This window comes from Merops nubicus, unplaced genomic scaffold (assembly GCF_000691845.1).
Source record: "Merops nubicus isolate BGI_N331 unplaced genomic scaffold, ASM69184v1 scaffold6121, whole genome shotgun sequence".
Taxonomy (NCBI): Eukaryota; Metazoa; Chordata; class Aves; order Coraciiformes; family Meropidae; genus Merops; species Merops nubicus.
The window spans coordinates 38,008-63,187 of record NW_008586115.1 but is presented as its reverse complement, the minus strand read 5'-3'; the positions used below and the strand labels follow the sequence as shown (position 1 = coordinate 63,187).

At 35.5% G+C, this 25,180-nt stretch overlaps 1 protein-coding gene across 1 annotated transcript in view; it reads left to right on the top strand.

Annotated features, from left to right (window-relative positions):
* ARAP2 (ArfGAP with RhoGAP domain, ankyrin repeat and PH domain 2) overlaps nt 1-25,180 on the top strand; it is a 55,239-nt gene that overhangs the window by 5,219 nt on the left and 24,840 nt on the right. Inside the window, exons 4-10 of the mRNA XM_008948538.1 lie at nt 6,049-6,212; nt 8,228-8,440; nt 10,146-10,251; nt 12,095-12,242; nt 13,077-13,145; nt 22,188-22,262; nt 23,376-23,493. Coding sequence (XP_008946786.1) covers nt 6,049-6,212; nt 8,228-8,440; nt 10,146-10,251; nt 12,095-12,242; nt 13,077-13,145; nt 22,188-22,262; nt 23,376-23,493 — 893 coding nt within the window. The remainder of the gene's footprint in view (nt 1-6,048; nt 6,213-8,227; nt 8,441-10,145; nt 10,252-12,094; nt 12,243-13,076; nt 13,146-22,187; nt 22,263-23,375; nt 23,494-25,180) is intronic.

Below are 25,180 nucleotides of genomic sequence, written 5' to 3'. Positions count from 1 at the left end.
TGAAGCTCATACTGGTCTTCTGTTGTTTTTCTTACTGATTTAAAAATAACTTCTTATTACTTTACAGAAACACTTTTTTTTTTAAGTCTCAGTCACTAGGTTGGTTAATTAGGGTAAATCATATGCTACATGTATCATATACCTTTTATTTTTGACACTTTTTCCGTTGGCTACTTGTCCTGGTTTCATTTATTCTGTCTGATGTGTTCAGTGAAAGAAGACTACTGTCTCAGAAATAAGAGATGGTAGTCATACTATACATTGCAAAGTAATAGCATATCATGAGAGCTTCAATCAGGCCAAAACATTTTCAAAACAAGACTGCTTCCTTTGTGAAGATTGTTGCTTTTGAAGCTCAGTCTACTTCCTAAATTTTCACAGTAATCCTAGACTTTTTCTAATTCTAGATTTATCTTTTTTTTTCATAGCTCAAAGATGTTTCATATCTGCCTTTGTTTATTTTTGATAAAGTAAATTACAGAGGAACACACTCTCTTTTGTAGCACCTATTGAAATTTCGTTGCACTCGGACAGTATGTTCCAACAGAGGTCAAACCTCTTTACAGTTTCCTACAGCCTAGATGGAAATACAGACTTCTCAAAACATTGTTTTCTTTTGCCATAATCAGATGGTCAGGTGCCTCTTACATTCCACTTTGATAGATAAAATGCATCTTGACTTCTTGCTAGAAGTGGCAAACATTTTTCCTGATCTCCACATCTGACAGTTCCCTCTGTCACATGGAGATATCCTCCGATTTACTCCATAATCGGTTTGGTTTGTTTTTTTTCTCCTTGATCTTATTTGTCTTTTCTATTTGTAAAGCTTGTGAAGTGACTGGTGATACTCTGTCTCTTGTTAGCATACAAAGAGAAGCTGCATAGTGGATAGGTGAAGAAGTTACTCTTGTGTAGGTCAACAAAGGAATCTGTACACTGAAGAGAGGAAGGGTGTCTGAAAACAATTGTGTGCAGTAATCTTTAATATATATATAAAAAGTAATTCAAAATCTCTTAATGCCATACTTTAAGGAAAAACCGTTGTGCATACAATTCCATTTCAAATGTTTCTTTTTATCTGTAATCGTTTAGGCTCTCTCTTAGGTGAGTGAATGTTTTCAGACTATAATATAATCCAGATGGTGTTTTTATTTTTTTTTTTTTTTTTTTTTTCCCTGATACACTTCTCTTGTAGTTAGCACTTTCTTATGATAGGTAATAAACCTTCCCTACATACTGGCACAAATTCTTTATGCTGATGATTCATTAAGTACAAAGCTTTCCTCTTCATGCTTTGATGATAGCAGTAAGCTTTTTTATAAAATGCAGTTATGAGCACAAAACTGTGGAATCTGGAAACAATCTAAACATGGGAGTCAGATAAGTGAAAGGACTTGCACTTCCAGTAGGATGTGCAAGATGTATAAGCAAGTGGACTTTGCAAGATGGGTTAAAAATAAGCCTTTGTGCTCTTGTGGATGAAGTGTGCTCACGTATGTTGTTTGTCTGACTGCTGGTGCGGAATGATGTGATAGTAGTCCAAATTAAAGTTTAAAATCTAACAGGAGCTTCCTTGATGTTGAGATTTGGACTGCTGCAGTCATTTGTAACAATTCAATTGCCTCAGTTGACTAAGACAGAAATCTACACTGGTGGGCCTTTTTGTCTGTTTGAGTACTTAAATTATTGATTTCTTGGGAAGGGACTTTGAGTTCTTCACACTTAACAGTGAAAAAATTGCCATTATTCACCCTGTAGTGACTATTGGTAACTATTTGGTATGATAACTGTGCTTTTTGAAGAAGTAAAACATATATGAACACATTATAGAAGGTGCCGAATGTATAAGGTTGGAATGCATTTTGGTTCAGAGTCTCTGCAAAGCAGTAGTTAGTCTGCATGATAGGTAGGTGTTTGTAAACACTGCAGTAAAATTTTGTTGTGGTTTAACCCCAGTTGAGCAACTAAGCACCACAGAGCCACTTGTTCAACTCCTCCGTGGTGGGATGGGAGAGAGAAGCAGAAGTGTAAAAGCTGGGAGAAATTGTGGGTTGAGATAAAGACAGTTTAGCGAGTGAAGCAAAAGCCACACATGCGCAAAGCAAACCAACAAACTCATTCACTAATTCCAATCTACAGGCAGATGTTCAGCCATCTCTAGGAAAGCAGGGCCCCATCACACATAATAGTTACTTGAGAAGATAAGACACCATAGCTCTAAATGTCCCCCTGTTCTTTCTTCTTCCCCCAACTTTATATACTGATCATGGTGTCACACGGTACGGGATATCCCCTTTGGTCAGCTGTCCCAGCTGTGTTCCCTCCTAGTTTCATGTGCACCCACAGCCTACTTGTTGTCAGGGTGATGTGAGAAGCAGAAAAGGCCTGGACTCTGTGCAAGCACTGCTCAGCAATATAAAAAAACATCCCCGTGTTATCAACATTGTTCTCAGTATAAATCCAAAACATAGCCCCATACTAGCTACTATGGAGAAAATTAACCATTACAGCCAAAACCAGCACAATACTCTTTCAAAAATGATTACTTCTCTAATCTTAGAAGTATTCTTGACATAAAGTTGTGCAGTTTCGTAGTACATAGGACATCAGAACATTTCAATCTGTGTTTGTATGCTTAGACTTAAGCCTTGCATTTAATATAACTCTATATTTTGATAATGGCAATTAGTTCAGTGACAAATACACATGTTATTTTTACTGTCTCTGAAAACTGTGTGGAAGAGATGATGACATTGACATTCCCCCTCTACTCTGCCCTGGTGAGACCTCACCTGGAGTATTGTGTCCAGTTCTGGGCTCCCCATTTCCAGAGGGACAGAGATCTACTTGAGAGAGTCCAGCGAAGGGCTACGAGGATGACTGGTGGACTGGAACGACTGCTGGATGAGGAGAGGCTGAGAGACCTGGGGCCTTTTAGTCTGGAGAAGAGAAGACTTAGGGGGATCTAATTAATGTGTATAAACATATGTGGGCTGGGTAATAGGAAGGAAAGGGCAATCTCTTCTCACTTATGCCCTGCGATAGGACAAGGGGCAGTGGATACAAGCTAGAGCACAGGAAATTCCACCCCAACATGAGGAAGCACTTCTTTACTGTAAGGGTTCCAGAGCACTGGAACAGGCTCCCCAGGGAGATTGTGGAGTCTCCTACCTTGGAGATTTTTAAGACCCGTCTGGATGCGTTCCTGTGTGACCTGCCCTAGGTCTAGGCCATCTAGACTACTAGATGGTCCTGCTCTGGCAGGGAGGTTGGACTTGATGATCTCTGGAGGTCCCTTCCAACCCCTAACATCCTGTGATCTGTGATTCTGTGAAAAGTAGAAGCTAGATCTGCAAAACTGTCTTGATTACTTCCTGAAGTTCTGTAGAAGAGTTCTACTGTGCTTTGAGGAAAGTTCTGCTTTTCTGGTTGTAGCTATTTCCTCATTCCTTTTTACCACCTTCCAGGTTAATGGTGAACCACAAATGGTTTCTGAGTAGGAAAAAAATGTTGGTAAGTTTGGTCAAGTGTTAAAATTAGAAGGAAAGGTACTTCTTATCTGTACATTTTTTTGGTATGTTTTTATTATTTAAAAATATCCTAGGTGAGTGCTCTCTCTGCCAAACATACTGCAGTTTGAGATGAGCATTCTAAGTCACTTCCACAGTAAATTGACTGAATTCTGAACTGTCTGGTTCATTTTTTCCCCCTTCTTCTCTTTTATGGTGTTCTAATAAATGCTGAAATTGCTTTTCTGACTTATCTTTCTTAGATGACTGCTCTGGAGATTTTTGACTGGGCAAAGTTGATAATTTTTTTGGAAAAAACTAAGTTGCCTGTCATGAGCAATGCAAGAACAATAATAGCAGCAAATTTTTTCATGTTTATATTTTTTACCAGCAAATTCCATTTCGTGACTGTGTTGGTTCTATATGGCTGCTACTTAAAATTATACCACATTTTTGTTCTTAGTTATTAAGTAACCTCTTCCTCTGTAATTTCAATTTAACTCAACAGCTTTTCAAATTTCAGAAAATAATGAGAACATCTCTTGGTAGTTCTGATACATTTTATTTAGTGTGATGCATTGAGGATAAGATGGGAAGATCTATAGAATGCAAGATAGTGTTTTTCACATAGTTTAGGTAATTCATATTATCATGAGAGTTGATTGACAGCCACATGATTGAGACTGTCATATCACTGTGAAAAAAATACAGATAAACTTAAATTACCTTTGAAGTTCAATACACTACTAAATTTCCTGTTTCCTCCTCTGGTACTGATTTACTGATGTACAGCAGAGTTGCCCTTTATTTGGTTAGAAGAATAGTATTTTCACTTTACAGTATGCTGCTTCCTGTACATAATTCTTTAGATAACAAAAAATAATCTGCTGAGACTTCAATTTATCCTTTTGCATAATACTGTAATGCAAATCCTGCTACGCTGCAGGGAAAATACAAACACAATAGTATGCATATATGTATGCATCTCTTGTGTTGGGAAGCACCATAAATCTTCTATAAGTCATAGTCCTATCCTCTGCTGATGTGTGAATAATAGTGCTCAAGGAATAGAATAACATCCACAGTCAGACTTTTCCACTCAGTTCAAACTTTTCCATTTCCTCTTACGTATGGCTACAGCAATACTGAAGGATGTCAGAGAGATGGGTTTTTTGGAAGCTATTGGTGGAGAACCACTCCTGTAGGATATCCATTCTGATAGGTCTTCAGAAAATGTTTGAAAGTATTGAATTAGGCACACTCAGTGTAAATAGTGTAAATAATGTAAGTAGTTGATTATTTTTAATGGAAGAGAGAGGCTGTGTTTCTACTAGCCAAGTGTGTGTGGTGGTTAGTAAGACTTTTGAAGTCAAAAAGTAAAGAATTCTTAGAAAGGTGCTTCAGTAAAATGAAATATTTTGTGTCTCCTACTCTGCTGCTGAATGGCCAAGTCTATATGGTGAATCCTAAGAATATTTCAGATCCTGGGTCTGTGTTGTACATTAACTGCATGCCCACTTCCTATTGAGATAGGAATGGTAGAACGGAAATGTTTATAAAAGCAAAATTGAAAAATGCTAATATAACGGTTTTTTGAAATTAAATCTTTCATCATTATATGAAATGCTTTTTTTTTTCTAAATAAAATAATAAAAATGAATTCTTGTTTATATTTTGATGATTTTTGTAGAAGTTCAGTCAAACATTTTACTTTTTCCTAATTAGCAAATAAATTATCATTAAAGAAAATTAATCCCTCACATTACTTTAGTGGGGGACGAAGTATGTACATAGAAAAGTTTACTTGCTATTTTAACACATTAAAATAGTTGTTTATTGCATACATGCATATGGGTGGATATACACCCTTAAACTTTTCAGCTTTGGAATTTCCTCTTAGAAGAGAGCTTGTCAGGTGTAGATTATTCTAGTATGTTTAAATAATAAAACCAGAACAGGGCCATGCTTCGAGATAAATGGGTAACTGAAATGTTGCATTAAGTTAGTTTACCTCAACTCTGTTTTTTTTTTTTTCATGCATGTTCCTTAGCTCTGTGATTTCCTGAAGGTTATTGTTTTGATATGTGTCAAGGAGGGAAGTTCAATATTTCTCAGCTCCTCTACAGAACTGTGGAGGGGGTGGGAAATAGAAAAGAAGGAAAGCCTCTTCCAGTATTGAATATTGTCTCTAAATCTCTGTTCCCTGCTTACATGTTACCTGGACTTATGAATGCACAGTGCAGGAGCAAGACTGAAGAAGAGTAATTAATATATTGCTCAGGTCCTTTTAAGGGCCTGTGACTGTTTGTGGATCTTGTTTCATTTATTGTGACACTGCTAGTACAAATGTAGTTGGAAAAAGAAATGAAAATGCTACAATAATCGGCCACCACCACAGCTTTATGTGGTGGAAGGTGCCTTGATGTCTTCTTCCAAATATTTCTTATTTTTTCCTGGACATCTGCTATGTTGTTGTAGTACAATAACATCCATTTTTTTTATTTCTTTCCTGCATTCAAAATATTTTTATACTTTTCAGAACACTATACATCCATGGCCATACAAAACTGGATTTCATGGTCTGGTATACTGCAATTGAAAAAGCAGCAGCTACAGATGGTAATGCATTACAAGATCAGCAGCTCAGCAAAAATGATGTCCCTATTATAGTGAACAGCTGTATAGCATTTGTTACACAGTATGGTAAGTACAGTGGATTTTATTTAACCTAAGTTTATTTATATATTACCCAAGCCCCCACACTATTGAGTCTTACAGAATGGGTTTATGTATTACCTAAAGTAAAACCATACCCTTGTTATCTGAGCCACCCTTTACTGTGATGGTGAAGCACACTACCACAAATAGGAGAATGAGCAGTTTGAGGAAGTACAGCTTGGGAGATGCCCTTTATAGACACTCTCCTGTTTTAAAAACTGAGTTATTTGCCTGATGTAGCTCAGATAAGCACTGGAGTCCAATGCCTCAGCACAGAACACCTCAGACCTGAAAATAAGCTATGTGAACCTGGAAAGGCCACGGCATGGACTGGTCAGCACATCTTATGGGAACCTGATACTCACTGGGGAGCCAAGCTCAGTCTTACAGCTGCTGTTTTTTCAGCATAATAGCCTAAGGACATACAGTGAGTTACTGTTTGTTTAAGTAAATTTTGTCACAAAACTGTCCTTAACATTAGATCGTATGCAGATGTCTGTGTCCTTTTTACTGCTGCAAATTCATCAGTTTTCTTCTGAAATGCTAAGTACATATGAACCCTGTACAAATCTGTCTTCAGGAAAAATGTACCTGTGACCTCTGTCAATGTGAGAAAGCCTGATTTATATTTCAGTGACTTTAAGTTTAACTGAATAACTTTTGAATATGGCAACAATGTAGGATGGTAAATATTTGTGTTTGGGTTAGAACAGTTACCTGAAAACAAGGGGAAAAAAGGATGGGTTTGATACATTTTTTTAATCATTAGCAATAGGAATTCTAAGTATAATTACTCTGTTTCATGCCCTGAAATGTTGTTAAAGGAGAGTAATTATGTGTGCCACTCAGAACAATCACTCATGTGTTCTAAATTAAAATTAAACTTCCTAATGTCCTTTAAATAAGTTAGATCTTTATTGAAAAGGGTTTATTTTGGCATCAGCATTCCTGGGTATTAAAATACTCATCTGAAAGCAGGAGGAGTTATTTGTACATGTTATTTGTGTGCATACATGTTTTTGTGTCATCATGGTAAAGGTTCTGTTTTAAATTGTGGTCTACAGATGACAGACACTATTGGGCTCAACAGCTGTCCCTAACAGTAACAACCCAAAGGCAGTACCAAATGGTAGCACTTGTGGTCATTTCAAGAAAGGTGAATTGCAAGAACATGAGACGTGATTTCATTGATTTTTGTCAGAGTACTTAATTTGCAGGTACCTAAGAGAAGCAAGGTTTCATTTAAAACAGGTTTTTCTCTCAAGGAATGTAGGGAGTGTGGGAAGTATTTCTACAAAGAGACGAGACTGCGCATCCATGCTATACATCCACAAGTTTAAAATAAACCAAACAACATAATGTTTTGGCTACTGTCTTATGCAGTAACTGCAGATATTCCTGACTGTATTTAAGACTATGAATTTTTTTTAAGTTGGCTTTGAGCTTTGGTGGATTTACTTGTTAAATACAAAAATAATGACTGCCTGATGGCTTCCTGAATGTGAGAAAAATCAGAAGAAAAGGAGTATTTTCTACTCATCTGGAGGCTTCTAAGAATGAAATGCTTCAGGCTGGATGAATACAGTAATACTTTACTGAGTCCTAAGTTGAGTTGATGAGCAGGATAATAAAATGGTTGGAGTTTTGCTCATGCAAGCAGCTATGTTTTATATGTAATAAGATACCAGTCATCAAAGCTTCTTTCCTTTACTGTGCCTTTTGAAATTATTTTTTTAGGGGTTTGGATTACCTGTAGAGTATTCCTGAAATTGTGATCCTAGGCTTGCTTTAATATTATGATGTGTATTTTTACTTTGAGTATAAGCCCACTTGGCAATGTTTTTACTAACGAAGTGAGTATGTGCAGAAGGTCAGAGAGATTTTGGTAGGAAATACTATCTTACAGCCAGTTAAACTTTATTAATATAACAATTTTTGGAATATTTAAAAGAACTCTTGGTCTTACATGTATTTTTATGTCCTGTATTTCTGTGACTTAGGTTTAGGTAGCAAGCAGATCTACCTTAAGAATGGCAATTCTTCCAATGTGACTGAACTGCTGGAAAGCTTCAAAAAAGATGCAAGGAGTGTTAAACTAAGAGCAGGAAAACATCAGCTTGAAGACGTGACTGATGTATTGAAAAGTTTTCTTTCTCAAATAGATGATGCACTTCTCACTAAAGAACTTTATCCGTTCTGGATCTCTGCATTAGGTGATGCATTCAATAGCACTCAATACAAGAAAGGCTCCATGTACATTTTCAGTATCAAAGTTGAGGGGGTTGTTAATTACTTGCCCTGTGTCAGCCTGTGCTTTTTGATGATTGGCAAAACAACTGTAGTGAGAGAAAAAAAAAAAAATGTTTAAAGCTTGGCTGCAATAGACGCATGTTAATCAGAGATGATTTTGTTGACTTTAAGTGAACCAGAAAAATAATAAGAAATAGTGATGTTTCCTTGACAGTATAATCTGTTTCTCTGATGGGAAAACAGAACTATGAGACTAATGCATCAGTTAGTTTCTCATTATGTAATTTGTGATGATTTTTGTACTGTTCTTTTGAAACAGCTGTATTTCTGTTTGTTTCTATATTGTATTATTTACAGACTGCAAGACACAAACCCTTTTCCTCCCAAACTGTGCTATAAAATTGCAGGTGATGTGTGGCAATAAGATAGGCAGAGGAAAAGCTGAGACAGAATATTAATTTCTGCGTTAATGCATTGAAATCATACAAGACTATTTAATGTATGGGATTTTTGTCTTAAAAAGAGATTTAAAGCATATTTCTCTCTGGTTTTGCTTAAGTTCAAAGTTATGGAGGTTGCTTTAATATGAACCACTAGAAGTTTGGGAAATTCAAGTATGAGTATTACACATTTTTGACCTTTGACCTTGCTTTGAACACCCTAGTGTAAAGAATATTATGAATTCATTCAGTTACCACAAGGTTGCTGTGATCTTATCACAAATCAGAAAAGGTTGTAGCTGTAGAAGTTTAGATTTATCTCTTTTGCAAAAGTGTTTAATATTATTAACAGTGATATATTTTCCAGAGTGAAAGCACTCGTGGGAAGAATAAAACATGTAGAAAGATAAAGACCTTTCCATTATTTTTTTGTTTGTTTATTTTTTCTTCCAATTACTAAAGAAACCAGAACACAGGCCAGTAGTTAGTACTAGTAATCAAGTGGAAGAGATGTGCTTTTTGTTTTCAGAAACTTAAGAGAGGCAAGAGACTAAGAAGGAAAAGCTAAATAATATTTATATTGGCTTTGCTCATACTCTGAGCAGGATTATGCTCTGTAGGAGATATGCAGCACAGGGAGGCAGACTTAACTTGAAGGTAGAGGTCTGGCTCCATCTCAGATACTGTAATTCCCAAGCCTGGAATTCCTGACACCAGCACTGCTGCTGTTTAGCTCTGTAGCATTGTACAATTTACTCACCACCACTTCCCCTTTACTCTTATCAGTCTTATATATTTGGAACCTTAAACTACTTTGAGCCTTGAGGCACTTTTCCAATAAAACTTAAAAAGATGAAAACACGTTTGAGGTCTTTTCACATCTCTGGGAACTCCTAGATCCACTCGCACGTGTGCCTGCACACACTGCAGATTAAATATCCTTTGGGAGGAAAAGCAATTGCTATCCAGGGATTTAGTCTTATACTGTAGCAAATGGTGCTTGAATACAGAACTGTATGCTCTTTGTTGCTGATATCGTTTCCCTCTTCTGGTGTAAAATAATAGACTTTATTAATGGTAGATTGTCTGCATTGCCTTTATAAAGGAAAGATTGATTGGGTAAACTCTAATTTTAAATGACTAGATGATGCCAATATAGTTAGTGAGAACTGCTGTTGGTTTTTCTGTGGATTGTTATTAGTGCTCAATGATTGTTATTTCCCGGCAGATACGCAGAACGAGAAGGAGCGTGTGAGGAAGTACGGAGCTTTTATTCGGACGCTTCCACCAGTCAATAGGGCAACTTTGGCTGCTTTAATTGAACATCTTTACAGGTCAATGCAAATGAAGAAATGTAGCAGAGAAATTCTTGTAGTGTGTTCTCAGTGTAACCATTATAAAGGAAATGTGGCTTGTTTCATTAACTAGTAAGCAGCAAAAGCTTATCTGGTTGTGATGCCTAATTATATTTTATTATCTTTAATTTATAATGTTTTTTTTCTTTAGTTGTATTTTTTAGCAGTAGGGATATATAAATATCAATGGGATGGAACAGCCTTACAGTGAGAGAGGGCTGCCAATATATGTGTCCAAGTAGGGTAATTTTTGATGTAGCTTCTTTATATAAACTCATTTTACTCCAGTCTGCTAGTCTTCCAGAAGATTGCTGCAAATGATTCTTGAAATTAAAACTTTTCTTTTCAGGCAAAATGTCCTTCACAATCTGTATTGCACGTAATAACTTTGAGAATTAGCTATGCTTTCTGTTTTTCATCAGTGCTTCATTTTGGAACTGAGGTAGTAGTAGAGAATACCCAAAATATAAACTCATTTAAGCAACAAAGGTCATGTCTTATTCCTAGATCATGTAAACAGCAGTAAATATATTAAAAATGTGTGAATTGGATGATTCTGTAATGTTATGGTTTAATAGTAATGGTCTATATTTTATAATCTATTGAACAAGTCAAATGATGTTCCTGGTAAATTGTACTGGGTAGAGCATGTGTAGAACCTTTTTTTTACAGAAATTTTTGTTCAGAAATTACATTGCATAGCCAGGGACATAGCAGATGTCCTTAAAAAAACTATACAATTCTTAAATTGATGGGTGCTATTATTGGGGTGAATATTAGTGTTTAATGATGTTTCTAAGCATATCCAGTTCAGAGATATTAAAGTTGTCATTGTTCTGTGAAAGTAGTTTGAATTCATGTGTGTAACAGCCAAGTTGGGGTACTTTAAAGTGTTTGCTTATAAAATAGAACACATTATGTAAACAACAGTATTGATTTGAAAAACTTGCTCTGAGTATATAACCTAAGAAGGATCTCATTTCTTTCCACATTTTTTTGTGATCTTAGATCATAAGGTTATAGGTTATACCTACATAACAGTATATAGAGAAGCTGTATTTAGCACTGCTGTGGCCTCACCTTGAGTAGTGCAGTTCTGGGCCCCATAATTTAAGATGGATGTGAAGATCCTTGGATGCATCCAGAGGAGGACAACAAGGCTGGTGAAAGGGCTGAAAGGAGTGGCCTATAGGGAGTGGCCAAGGACTTGATGCTTGTCTGGTTTGGAGAAAAGGAGGCTGAGGAGAAACCTCATTGCTCCCTACAGAGAGCTTCCTGAGACATGGAATTTGAGACAGAGATGCTGATCTCTTCTCCCTAGTGAACTAGGTACCCTAGGTACCACTCCTACCTGTGGTAGGACATTTAGGAATGGTTCAGAGCTGCATCTAGGGAGGTTCATCTTGATGTTAGGAAACATTTCTTTACTGAGAGAGTGGCCAAGTATTGGACCAGGCCTCCTAGAAAGGGGGTCAATGCCCCAAGCCTGTCAGTGTTTAAGAGGCATTGGGACTCTAACTTTCGATAAGCCCTTAAGTGAGCAGGCAGTCTGACAAGATGATCATTGTAAGTCCCTCCTACCTGAACTATTCTTTGCTATTATTGTTCTGAATAATTTTGATATAATTTGATACGCAGATAGAAAGTATAAGTTTTCATTTCTGTAATGACATGCAAGGTAAATAATAAAATTAATATTAAAAATAAATATTATTTTTTTCTTTGCATTTAATGTAGTTATTCCTCTTAAATTGCACTCCATATTCTGTAGAGGATCCTCAGACAATTAAAGGAACAACGATGTTTATTTTTCCTTCAACAGGGTGCAGAAGTGCTCTGAAATCAATCATATGAACCCTCATAATCTAGCCACGGTGTTTTCCTCATGCTTATTTCAAACTGAAGGCCAAACTAGTGAAGAAGTCAATGTAATTGAAGATCTCATTAAAAATTATGTTCAACTTTTTGATGTAGGTATCTTTATGTAGAAGTGTCCTAATTGCTCAGCTTTTAGACATAGTAAAATACAGAAATCTTTTCAAAGATAATCTTGCTTTTAGTTACACTGTCTGAGGATTTGCAAGACTTTTGAACTCTAATTCAGTGGACATTATTCTTTGTCTGCTGTAAATTTTATTTCCTAGCTAGTTTAGCCTGTGTAGGAAAGACTATATAGGATTACTGTGAGCTACTGTTTTACAAATGGGTGTGTGTCCTTCTTCCTGACATTAACATACCAATTTTAAAAAAATTTTACAATTATGACTATTAAAAATAATACTTCAACTCAAATTGTATGGACTTGGTCAGAAATGAAGAACAGACAAATTTTCTGTTTTTAATCTGAGCTGTAGTTACAATAAAGGCTAGAGAAAGTGTTTCATTCCTTAGGCCTAGAAAGAACATTACATCCATCTGGTTAGAAACAATACTACTAACAGAAATTTGTGTTGGACAGTTTGGTTTAGAATTTATTGTGCCACCATAATGTTCTGTGGTAGTTTTTCATGGAGTTCCCCCTCTTATAATATATATCTGTTACAATTTATAGTAAGGAATCCCATCAATGAAGTGCTGTTTCTAACTGATAGAATGTTTTGCATAGCTACGTCTGTAAGAACATGCATAACAGTATTGTTATTAATAATTATTTTCAATTATTTACTATTGTGAGATGTAAGCATTCCTCTATATTTATATTTATCTTAGATTATTAAATTATTGATTGCTAATTTGTTGTAATTTTTATACTAGCTCCCTTATACTTATTAATCGATGAATTTTTTTTTTTCTCTTTTAAACAGATAAATGAAGACCAGGTCAAACAAATGGATATAGAGAACAGCTTTATTACCAGGTGGAAAGACACTCAGGTAAGTGACAAATACCATCTCATATGAAAAGATAATAATCTTTGTTAAAATTGTTGTTTACAGGTTTTTATGCCTTCTAAATATAAATTTTTATTTATAATGACCAGTGTTGTTAGCCATGGAGCTGAGGTAAATGAAATAAAAGAATTGGCATAAACTGATAAAGCAAAACAGTTCTGTGTAGAGCATACTGTGGAATTATGTTCTGACCTGAGCAGTGAAATAACTTACAGGTTGTTACGTGCTTTTTCTATGCTTCATAAATTGTACTAGAAGGAGATGGTCAACATTTGCAAGTGTGAAAGCAGTGACCTGTCTTTTTTTTCAAGATGGATATGAAATACCTTCAAGTGTATATTAATACTCTAATTTATGAGCTTTGTGTATACATGGTCTCTGTTCATTAGGGTTTCTCCATCTCTTTCAGTTTAAAGCATCTAAATCTTTAGCAACTTCCTGTTTTGTGACCATTTCTAGAACCCCAAATCACAAATATTATTTGGGAAAGCTTCAGACACATAGTAACACTCAAACTGAGCTTTGGGATACAATACAAAAAATGGGACATCTTATGCCAGTTATTATCATCTTGAGTTCCAGTCTTAACTTTTAGCAACTTTTGAATAACTTCATAGTTGTATGAAACAGGGAAGTGATAGTATGTTTTGCTGTCTGAATGTGATTTGTACACAGTCCTAATTAAAGCAAAAATCAATGTTTCATAACACAACCATGGTGTTTGAATTAAGAAAAGTAAAAGGAAATGTAGAGAGCTTAAAAGCTTTTTCAGAAATCTAAAGTAGTGGAGAAGAAGCTTTCACTGATTTTGGAGCTTATAGGGCTTTACAAAAAAAAAAAAAATAGAAAGGTAGCAGAAAAAAAAATCTATAATGCTTTGTCTGTGAATGCATACAGAAGGAAGACGTGCCTGTTGAAGAAAAAGAGAGAGACTTGCTTCTGGGTTTTTTGTTTGTTTGTTTTAAATAAAAACATAAGCTTTCTGAAATTAGACTGTTTTTATTAAAAAGCTTCAAGCACCTGAAAAGATAGTCTTCCAAACTTCAAACTTTATAATCCAATTGGAACCTTTATAAATAATTAGGTCTATTTGGACTAGCTTTCCTAATACTCACCACGTTGTTTAGAGGCAAAGTTACAGAAAGATTGAACCTGGATTTCTAACTGTTCTTGTTTTGCTCTCAGCAAAGTCTCTACCTTGAATAATTAACTTTCTGAATTGGTGGTTACGCCTATTGTGTTAACAGACTCTGACTTGATTCTCACAATATGGCTAAGGTTTTTTTTAACTTTTTACAAGAAATAATAATATTACTTTAACCTTAAAAAATGAACCTGTTACCTAATCACAGAATTACCATAGAATCATAGAATATCTGAAGTTGGAAGAGACCCATGGGGATCATCCAATCCCCAATGCCCTGCTTCATGCAGGACTATCTGAAACTAAACCGTATGACTAAGAGTGTCACCCAGATGCTTCCTGAACTCTGACAGGCTTGGAGTCATGACCACTTCTCTGGGGAGCCTCTTTCAGTGGATGACCACTCTCTCAGTGAAGAACTTTTTCCTAATGTCCAGTCTGAACTTCCCTTGATGCAGCTTCATTCCTGTTGGGATCATCTAGTCTAATCACACTGCTGCTAAAACATAGCTTCTTAGAGCAGAGTGCTCAGTACTGTGTCCTGCCAGAGGCTGGAGCATCTCTGGGCAACATCCTCCAGTGTTTGCCCACCCTTACAGTATAATTATTTTTTGTGTTCAGATTGAATTTTGTGTTTTTAATTTTTGCCCATTGCCTCTTGTTACGTCACTGAAAAGTGAACTTGGTATCTTGGTTTTCTTCATTCTTTTCCATCAGATAGATGCACATGTTGACAAGATTTCCCTCAGGCCTTTTTTTCTCCAGACTGAACAATCTCAACTCTTTCAACCTCTTCATATATGAAAGATGCAACAGTCCCTTCATTGTATTGGTGATTCTTTGCTGGACTGTCTCCAGTAGTTCCACATCTTTCTTGTACTGAGGAGTCCAGCTCAGGACACAAGATTCGAGGTGTGGCCTCGCCAGTGTTGAATAGAAGGGAAGAATCACTTCTATTAACATGCTGGCAGTGCTTTGCCTAATATAGCCAAGGAGGTCATTAGCCTTTTTTTATGTGAGGTCATATTGTTGACTCCTGAGCAGTTTTTTGTATATTAGGACATCAAGGTCTTTCCCAGCAAAGCTGCTTTCCAGCTGGTCATCCCACAGTGTGGTAGGGGACACTGATACCTGAGATTACTCCTCCCAAGGTGCAAGACCTGGATTTCCCTTTGTTGAACTTCACGAGGTTCCTCTCTGCCCAGTTCTCCAGCCTGTTGAGGTCTGTCTAATGTATCAGCCACTCCTCCCAGTTTAGTATCATCTGCAAAGTTCTTGAGGATGCACTCAAGCCCATTATCCAGGTAACTGATAAAAATTAATGCTTTCTTGGCTGTTCAGCCAGTTTTCAGTCCACAGTACTGTCAACTTATCTAACCTGTACTTTGTCAGCTTGTCGGTGATGTTGTGGGACTCACTATCAAAAAAAAAAAATCACTAAAACTGAGGTAAGCAACATCCATTTCTATCCTTTCATCCACTAGTATCCTCACTGTAGAGACTATCATGTTTGTTAAGCACGATTTCCCCTTCATAAGTCCATGCTGACTAATCCAAATCACATTGTTCTCATTAATGTGTTTGGACATGCTTTCCAGGAGGATTTTCTCTATCACCTTCCCAGGCAGGTTGACCAGCCTGTAGTTCCCAAAATCTTCATTCTTGCTCTTCTTGAAGGTGGAATTGATACTTGTGCTCTTCCAGTCTTTGGGAACCTCTCCCAGTCATCATGACTCTTCAAAGATAATTGAGAATGACTTTCAAGTGACATCAGTGAGATTTCTCAACATTTGTGGGTCCTATTTGTCAAGCCCCATAGACTTATGTACAACTAGTTTCTTTAAGTGCTCCTTAACCTGATCCTTCACTGAGGGTAATCTTCCTTGCTTCAGACCTTCCATGTGGTTTCAGGGGACTGGGATTCTTGAGGATCAGTTTTAGCCCCAGAGACTGATGGAAATGAAGGCATTGCCCACTTTTGTGTGGTCTGTCACCTGATCCCCTGCTCTATTCAATAGTGTGTCCATGTTTTCCCTGGTTTCCCTTTGCTGTGTATGTACTTGTAGAATTCTTTCCTGTTGCCCCTTGCAAGATTCAACTCAAGGTTTGCCTTGGTGTTTCTTTATCCCTGCACAATGGGACAGTAGCTCTGCACTTTTCTTGGTTAACCTGCCCCTGCTTCCATCTCTTCTATATTTTGTTTGTACATTTGAATTCAGTCAGAGGCTCTTTGCTCATCCATCCAGGCTTCATAAATCTAAAGGGATGATTTTTAGTGCTTTATAGTGCTTAAAATTTGCAAGAGAGCAGTTTCTTATTTTCTTAGGTGGTATACAACTGTTAAATTTGTTCTCATTCATTCTTAACACCATGCTAGAAATGACTACTTTTAGTTTCAGAGAAAACACTTGTACAAGTAAAACTTTAAAAATTCAAGAAAATGGCCCATAATACTTTAGTTTAAAGGGAGAGAAAGGAATAAAACCAAATGCATTAGGAGTTGTATGTAAATATGTACATTTGAAAATCTATTTTTTTTCCATCCCATGGGGAAAAAAAATTCTCCAAATAACATGGTAAAGAAGTGCTAAATAGTTAAATGTACATATGAGAGTTTCAGCTGAACTATGGAGTCTGCCTACTGAGTCTTCTAGATATGATTTGTCACTGACATTGTTTCACTGAAGCTTATTACTTGGGTTTATCTCTAAATTTTTGCTGTATTCATTAAGTGATGTCTCTGCACTTATACTTTGTAATTCTAGAGCATTCTTTCTATAGTTTCTAGACTAAGTTATTGCACTGCAGCTATGATTTCCATCTCAGCATTGTGGTTTGTTTTTTCTTTTTTTTTTTTTTTTTTTTTTTTTTTTTTTTTTTTTTTTTTTTGTTTGTTTGTTTGTTTGTTTGTTTTTGTTTTTGTTTTTTTTTTTCTTTTCTGGCAAGAAGTCTTGTATTTGCATGCCAGAAGGAGGTATAAATATAAATACAAATACAAAGTCTTGTATTTGCATACTGCAAAAGGCCCAAAGGCCTTAGGTGCATGAGGGCTAATCTTACCTCTGATACAGAAGCACTTCATGGCTCACTCTGTGATCTTGGGACCACAGTTGCTCAGGGCAGAGGTCTGACCAGTGTGTGCCCTGGTCATTTCCAGGCCCATGCTGTTAGGTTTCTGGTGGCATGAACCTCGGGCATTGTATCATGTGAGAGGCAGTATTTCCATTTTCAGAATTCAATGGCAGGCTCCTGAATCACAGATGTACTGTTCTGTCCCAGATGAAGCATGTAAGTTGCTTGTGAAGTGGGTAGGGAAGGGAGATTTGGAGTCTTTTAACAGTCGTGATGCTGCACAGGAAGCCTTCTGACCTAGCCAGTGACTGGGATGCTGAAGGAATGAATTTCTAATATGCCTGAACTTGTGTGTGTCAGGTGCTGATTCACTGACCCAAAACATCACCTTAAGATAAGGTACTTTCTAAAGAAGAAGCATTTTCTTCCTTTTTAATATGCAGATAAGGAATGAGGAGGCTAAATACTTCCTTGAGCAAGGTAAGGGCTGACCTGAATGCATGTTTCCTTCTCTTGAGTGTCTGTGTTTACAGTGTAGTACAGCTTTAATAGCTGCAGTGGAGCATATTTCCTTTCTGTCTGATTCTACTCCTTCACATCCTTCCACAACTTTACAGTCACCTGTAATAACTTAGAGCCAATCTGTTATGGCACTGTCTTGGAAATGCAAATACAAATCATTTGGTTTGGCAGTGGGCTCATTCAGAATGTATCCTGGGTGAGTTTAATTGTTAGACGGATTGAGCTCTTTGGCTTTACCAAGATGGCACCAGTCCTAAGTAAGTCCTAAGTTTCACTTAAACTTGAGGTACCAAGGATGTTTCATTTCAATAGAAAAGGCTAATTTTTGAGGTATGCATTACATGTGTAATTGTTTTGAGGATCGCTGTTATGAAATTAATCACAGAAAAATGTTTAGTCTCTTCTTGCATTGCTCAAGACCTTATGTGATCAAACACTCTGGATTTCCATGTGAACTGTTACATAAAGAAAATCACAAATACCTGTATGCTAGAAAATCTCAGTGTGAAAAGGCGACAGCAAAACTGATTCTTAATGAAAAGTTATTGCTGTAGAGTACCACCTTTTTCACTCTCTTCTAGAAATCTTTTACTATTAAGACCTAATCAAATATTTTAATCTACATTTGTATTGTGTGGCCAAAATGGATTTGCCCTATAAATTATATACTTTCTTTTATGGCTTTATTCTTTAATACAAACTTGAACAGCATAAAATGGAAAACAGGGTATGGAATACAGAATGACCTATTTATTCCCTGTTTCCCAAGTGGGACAATGGTCTCAAGCTAAAGCTATGGTTGATGTTGATCTCCCTGTAAAGAAAATAAGTAATGCAAAAGTCCTAGAAGAAAATTGATCACTGGGGCATTTAAAAAGTGTATCTGAAGTGGTTTGGGGATTCCTACTTGGAAAACATTAATTCTGAATATTTAGTTATGAGGAAAATATTAACAGAGATGCTGGATTTTCTTAATTAATCTCTCTGAATATTGCATCTGAAGATGTCACAAAATGCTGAGTTTGAACTAGAAAATGTTTATAGATTTTTATCAAATCATTGATATCTGTACACTATGTGGGGTTTCCTGGAAAAAGAGCCACCAGGAGTCAAGGTAGCAAATATGAACTCAGGAGACCTTAGCTGTTTGGGAGCACTTGCTCCAGAGATAATGACATTTTTATCTTTATAAACAAGCAATGGAGATTAGAACAAAGCTTCTACCTTTTAATAGTTGTTAAATTTAAGTTTGAACTGCTATTAAGCCCAGTGACTGCATCCTCTCTGTTACATCAGCCTAGTACCGCTTAAATAGAGTCCTCCAGAGCCTGTCATGGCAATTCGGTTGTTACTATGAATATTTTTCCCCTCTGAATTAAACTGTGGAACATATTTTGCCAGTTACCAATTTTTCTGTAACAGCCATGGCTAATATAACTAGTATTTCAATTTAAAAATAGTTTTTTTTTCCTGAAACTCCATGTGCACATAACACATGAAATGCATGGATGTCTAATGCCTGGGACCAGTTCAATGCAGAAGGGAGTAATTCTGATCAAAGCTGGTGCACTTGCTGTTATTTCAAAGTATTTACTGTCTGATGAGTAAAAGAAGCTTTGTCTAGGTGGTTTCAAGGATGGTATAAGATTTTATATATAACTCTTTCTCTAGAAGAATTTAACATTTGCCTAGCTATGCATGGTGTTATCAGTAGGTTTAGCTGGGGGAATACATTAGAGCCAGAGCTGGATTAACAGTAAGTACTATTGGAAAAGATTGGCATTCCTCTTTGCTCTGTATTACTTTTATAAATTCTGTCACGAGTATGAAGACCATATTACTCATAGTTTTGGAAGACTAAATTAAATGAATGCCTACACTTTGTATTTTGCCAGGCTTGGCCATATAAACTTCCTTTAAAATGCTTTTAAGTCCAACTTAGCATTTGATGCTATGTGATTAACACTACAAAGTATAGCCAGACCCCAACAAATTGTCATGAGCAATATTTCCTGGTACAGACCTGAAACAGGATCAACATTTTCAGAAAAGAAACAGTGCTTAGTTGGAATGGTATAGCTTTAACTTGGTATCAGTCATTATTTAGGTGAAAGAAAGGGCTATGCTGAAACATTCTTTTTCAGCTGCCCTATTTCCTCTGTCAGTAGGTACCATCATTCAGCTTGTAAGCAGTTTGCAAGACCATGTATATGGAACACTTGCATGGGCAGACCATATAACATGGAGATTGGACTTCAGGCTCGTTCAGGAGAGGCAGCTTTTTGGGAACTTTTTTTGTATGGGCTTCCAGTTACTGTAAAAAGTGACATGATGCAGGCCAACTGATGTAACAGTATGGGTGACTGGCAGCTTAGGCTTCAAGTAGCTACAATGAAGAATTGTGTGTAAGAATCCATTCCATTTAACATCTGATAGTCTGACATGATTGCATCCAATTGTGCACATATTTTTTGGGAAAATCAGTGAAGAGGGTAGTTAATACATTTGAGTATATAGGTTGCTATAATAGTATTACCTCCAGGCTGGTGATGCAGTGTTCAGAGTAGAACAACTGAACCAAACTTCTGCTGAAGACTTGGAATTTCTCATGTGTCAAGTGTCCCTGAAGTTCCGTTCCAGGTGGCACTTCATTAGCTGCTCTTCATTTTCTGTCCACCATACACTTAAGCCAGCTGTTTCTGTTTGCTGTCATAATTTACATCACATTTTCTCTCTATACAGTTTTTTATATGAGCCCAGTGGAAGTCAAATGTCAGCTTCGTTCTTATTTCCAACCTTTTTCTGTTAGACCATCTGAAAAACAAATTTTACAACTAAATGAGCTTTTTTTGAGTCTGTGCCACTATAATTAAGCATCTTTCTTCAAAGTACCTTTGTAATGTTTTTCCTCACAAGTGTTTCCATTAGTTTTCTAGTCTCAGAGGCTAAACTAACTTTAAAGTCACCATTTTTTATAACGTTAACGTTCTTTAAAATTGAGTGCTGCCATTTATTTTTCTATAGAAATGTAGTTTTAGCTTCTGTAAATTAGTCAAATTGTATGTAAAAGCTTGCCTCTTTCATTTTCTCCATAATTTATTTTGTATATGATGCATTTCTTTTCCTTCTTTTAACCTCTTCCTCTGCAGTAATATATAATGTCATCACTATGAATATTGTTCTCAAATTAAAAAAGAGTCATTCTTAGTATTAATTTAAGTATTCTTAATATTGTCTTATTAAGAAAAGGGTACACTTCCTGAAAGATCTATTTCTGATCATCACCATGTATTTAGTTTTAGAAAATGTTTTTGGTACTGGGATGAATTACAATCTCTTGAAGATGCTTATGACTATGCTGCAAGGGAATTAGAGCAGGCAAAACATGAGAAATTTTTAACTGTAGAAAAGTAACTTCTCATCTACAAGGATAGTTTTGTTACCGTAAGTGAGCAGACCCAGAAATACTGAATTCCTTCTCATGAATTAGGATTTTCTACTTGATTATAAAATGCTGGATTTACTGACTTTCAAGTGTCTTTCCATGTTTCATATTGTTAGACATTCTTAAATTATGTTTGTTGGTATTGAGTATATTGAACTATTCTATATTATACCATACACTTGCTTTATTATCTAATTATTCTACATGTTAGCATTGTACATAAAGTTTAGATCTCTCTCCAACAAATTTGAAGAGTTGTAATTAAGAGATTTATATCGAGTATGTTTTTAATTCCTTTTTTAAATATGTAATGGCAAGCTTTCATTGTGGTTAATAATCATCAATGTAATCATCATAGTAACAAGTTTTGATTATCTAGATATTTACATGTGGTTATATGACTGAAATGTTCTGATATTTGTAATTTTCCCTCTCATAGTTCACTTTATTTTGGGGTTCCTGGTTCCATCCTTCTCCATGGGTTTAAATTCTGTTCATCTAGTTTGGCTCTGAAGTGAGCCTGGCTATTCTCTAAATCAGTTATGGTTCTGACAGTTCAAGATACTGAGATGCACTCACACCTTAGACTTTATCTTAAGTATAAATTTAAGGTTTCTGCTACAGTATGTTCATTTTCTTTAATATGATTCTGTTGGATTGAATCAGAGTTTGGATTTTCCTCCTGAATTTGTGAAAGGGTGATTTGTTTTTTGTTTTTGTTTTTGTTTTTTTTTTTCTTTTTTTCCTTACAGTAAACAAACAAAAGTGAATGTAACACAGGATATTTAAAATACTTTTTAAGACAGCCTAATTTATTTATTTATTTATTTATTTATTTTAGGTTTCCCAGGCTGGAGATTTGCTTATTGAAGTTTATGTGGAAAGAAAGGAACCGGACTGTAGTATTATAATCAGGGTTAGTGTATAAAAGTGAAACAGTATTTTTACTAAGCACTTCCCCATGAAATACACCAAATTTATTTTCAGACATGTTTTTATATAATTACACACTGATAGATATAAAATAATAATTCCATTATGATTTTAAATAACTTTTAAAATTTGCTGTGTTGCCTGAATTTTATAAAGACTGGATGTTATTCATTTTTAAGGAGAAAGTTATGATACAATTTTAAAGGGGAGACATCCTCCTTCTGTTTTACTACAGTGCACAGTGATCATAATTCTCACAGTTCTATGGGTGCAGCACACAAGAAAATTAACAAGTATACAGTGAGTGCTTGTATTATTTAGTGGTTCAATGCCATTTAAATGACCCTCCTTACGATATTTCTTTTTGCCAGTGACTTTCTACTTTCCTAGAGGACTAAGAAACCAAAGCTTATTACTTACTATAACTGAGATTTTTCAGCCGTGTTATCTGATAATGTATTTTAAACACATGCTTGTCTCCATGTAGTAGTGCACTATTGTTTTGATGCTGAGGAGAAAAAGTTAATTTCTGTAATGGCAAAGAACAGATACTGTTAAGAAGAAAGTAGAAAATTAAGGGCAATGTCTTTTTAAAAATTCTTTTAGGTAATGTTATGCCTTTCTGGTTCCTTTTTGTTCTGTTCAACATATGACTCTCAAACGTGTTTGTGTGTGTGTGTAGTATACATAGATACACACATACAGGCACATTAAACATGTTTTTTTTTAATTGGAATAAAAATGTGAATATGCATCACTAAGATGAAAAATGGTAATTCTGTAATATTTACCTTCTCATATTCAAGAAAACATATCAAGGCTCTTTTTTTTTTCCTCTAATTTTTCAAGGTTCAAGAAAACAAATTTCATGTTACTGAGTTATCAGTCAGCTAAAAATTATAACTCTAATTTTGTGGAACAAAATAAGGAAAGCATGCTGGAGTCTGACAAATAATTTATAGGTTACCAACTCAGTATATCTGCTTTGCTTTTTTTAAAAAGGTCAATTGCAGGGAGGAAGATTTTGAGAGAAAAAACCAAAACACAGAAATTGGTGATTGTAATATACTGTAAAATGACTCAATTTGTATTACAGGTATCACCTTTGATGGAAGCAGAGGAATTAACTAACGATGTTTTAGGAATCAAAAACATTATTCCCAACAAAGATGATATCTGGGCTGCTTTTGAAGTACTTGAAAATGGAGAACTAGGTTAGTGACACTTAAATTTACTCATGTTCATCCCATTTTATCATTTTTATTTTTCAAAACCTAATGGAATCAAAAGCTAAGTTAAAGAGTTACTAAAAGGCTTATAGAAACAAAACAAAAAGGAGGTTTCACAGTATTATTTTGTATTTAGTTACTGGGGCATCTGCATGATTTCTTTCTACACTTCACCAGAAATAATGTGATGAATTGTTTTAAAATGCTTAGAAATTGAGGGCTGAAAATAAATGTTCTTTATATTACTCTGCGTCGTAGTTCATTAGTCATCAGCTATAGAAAAGTAGATCTTACCAGTAAGTCTAAAAGAAGAAACTTGTTTTCATTTGAATGTCAGCAGCTGATTTTATAAGGAATAATGTTTTTTTGAAAATGAAATGAGAAAATACAGTTAATACTTAGGGGAAAGAATCTTTTTCATTATTTAGTCAATTATCTTATGTGTGTAGATGAAAAAGGAGGCATAAGGTGTTTAAGGCTATTTATGGCAAGTAGCATTTTGGTGTATCTCACAGAATCTTGAAACATTTGTTTTAAGTACTGTTCTACCGCCAACAAAAGCAAGTGTCACATGGTCTCAATATTAATGAGCTGTAGAGAGGTTTTAACATTGAGTGTGCTTTATGTGTGCTGGAGCTTACACCTTATTACTAAAGATACTTAAAATAACATAAAATAATAGAGCTTTTTTAATGAAAACACCTTATTTTTGATGAATACTCACTAATGTCATCTGATTTTTGAAGAATACATGGAGGACAAGAATATACTTTTAGTAAAAATTCTATTTGTGCTTCATAGAAGGTTGCTGCTCTTACTACCTTCATGTTACAGAAATGGACTCAGGACTAGTGTATTTCTGTTGTGAAGATACCTGTTTTCAAGTTTAAAAAAAAAAAATAGAGAAAACTAAGATTGGTAAATGTTCAAAGAGTGCTTGAGTAGTGTCATCGTACTTGATTTTCATATGTTCTAACAGTAATCTCTTCAGATATACTAACAATCCTGATATACTCAGTCTTGACCTTGCAGTATCAATAGTGGGAATGGAAGTATATTCTCCCTATGGACTTAAAATAAGTGATCCTGATCCCTCTTTGCATCTTGCAGTATTGTGGTGATGCTGTATAGAGTTGTAAGATAGAGTTCACTTCAGGATTCATAAATGCAGGTGTCAAGTGACAAAGAATGCTAGCATCTATTACCTCTAGAAGAGTTGTGATAAATCCTACAAGTACTCTAGAGATCCTATTTCTTTTGACTGAGTAGTGAAAAATTTGAAAAGGGATTTTTATTTTCTTAAACTTGATGTATAACACTTATAGGTGCATGAAAATTCAACTAGATGTGGTGGAGAATATAAAAATAAATACAAAAGATGGAACCCACAGCAGCTTCCTCAGGTATCTGGGTGCAGCAGCTATTTTTTTTTAGTGTGGGTTAGAAATGTCTGAACTAATGACTATGGATGTACTGGCAAAATTAAGCTTAGCATGACATGCTACAGGCCCTATATGACAATAAATATTGGCAAGGGATTAGGGTGTATCCTATTGAAACGAGTTTACAATGCAAAGTAGAAATGACATACCAGTGTTTTAAAACAAAAGCAAACAAGCAAAAACCAAATAAAATTAAATCGAGTCCTAATTCGGCACCTAGATCAAATCAG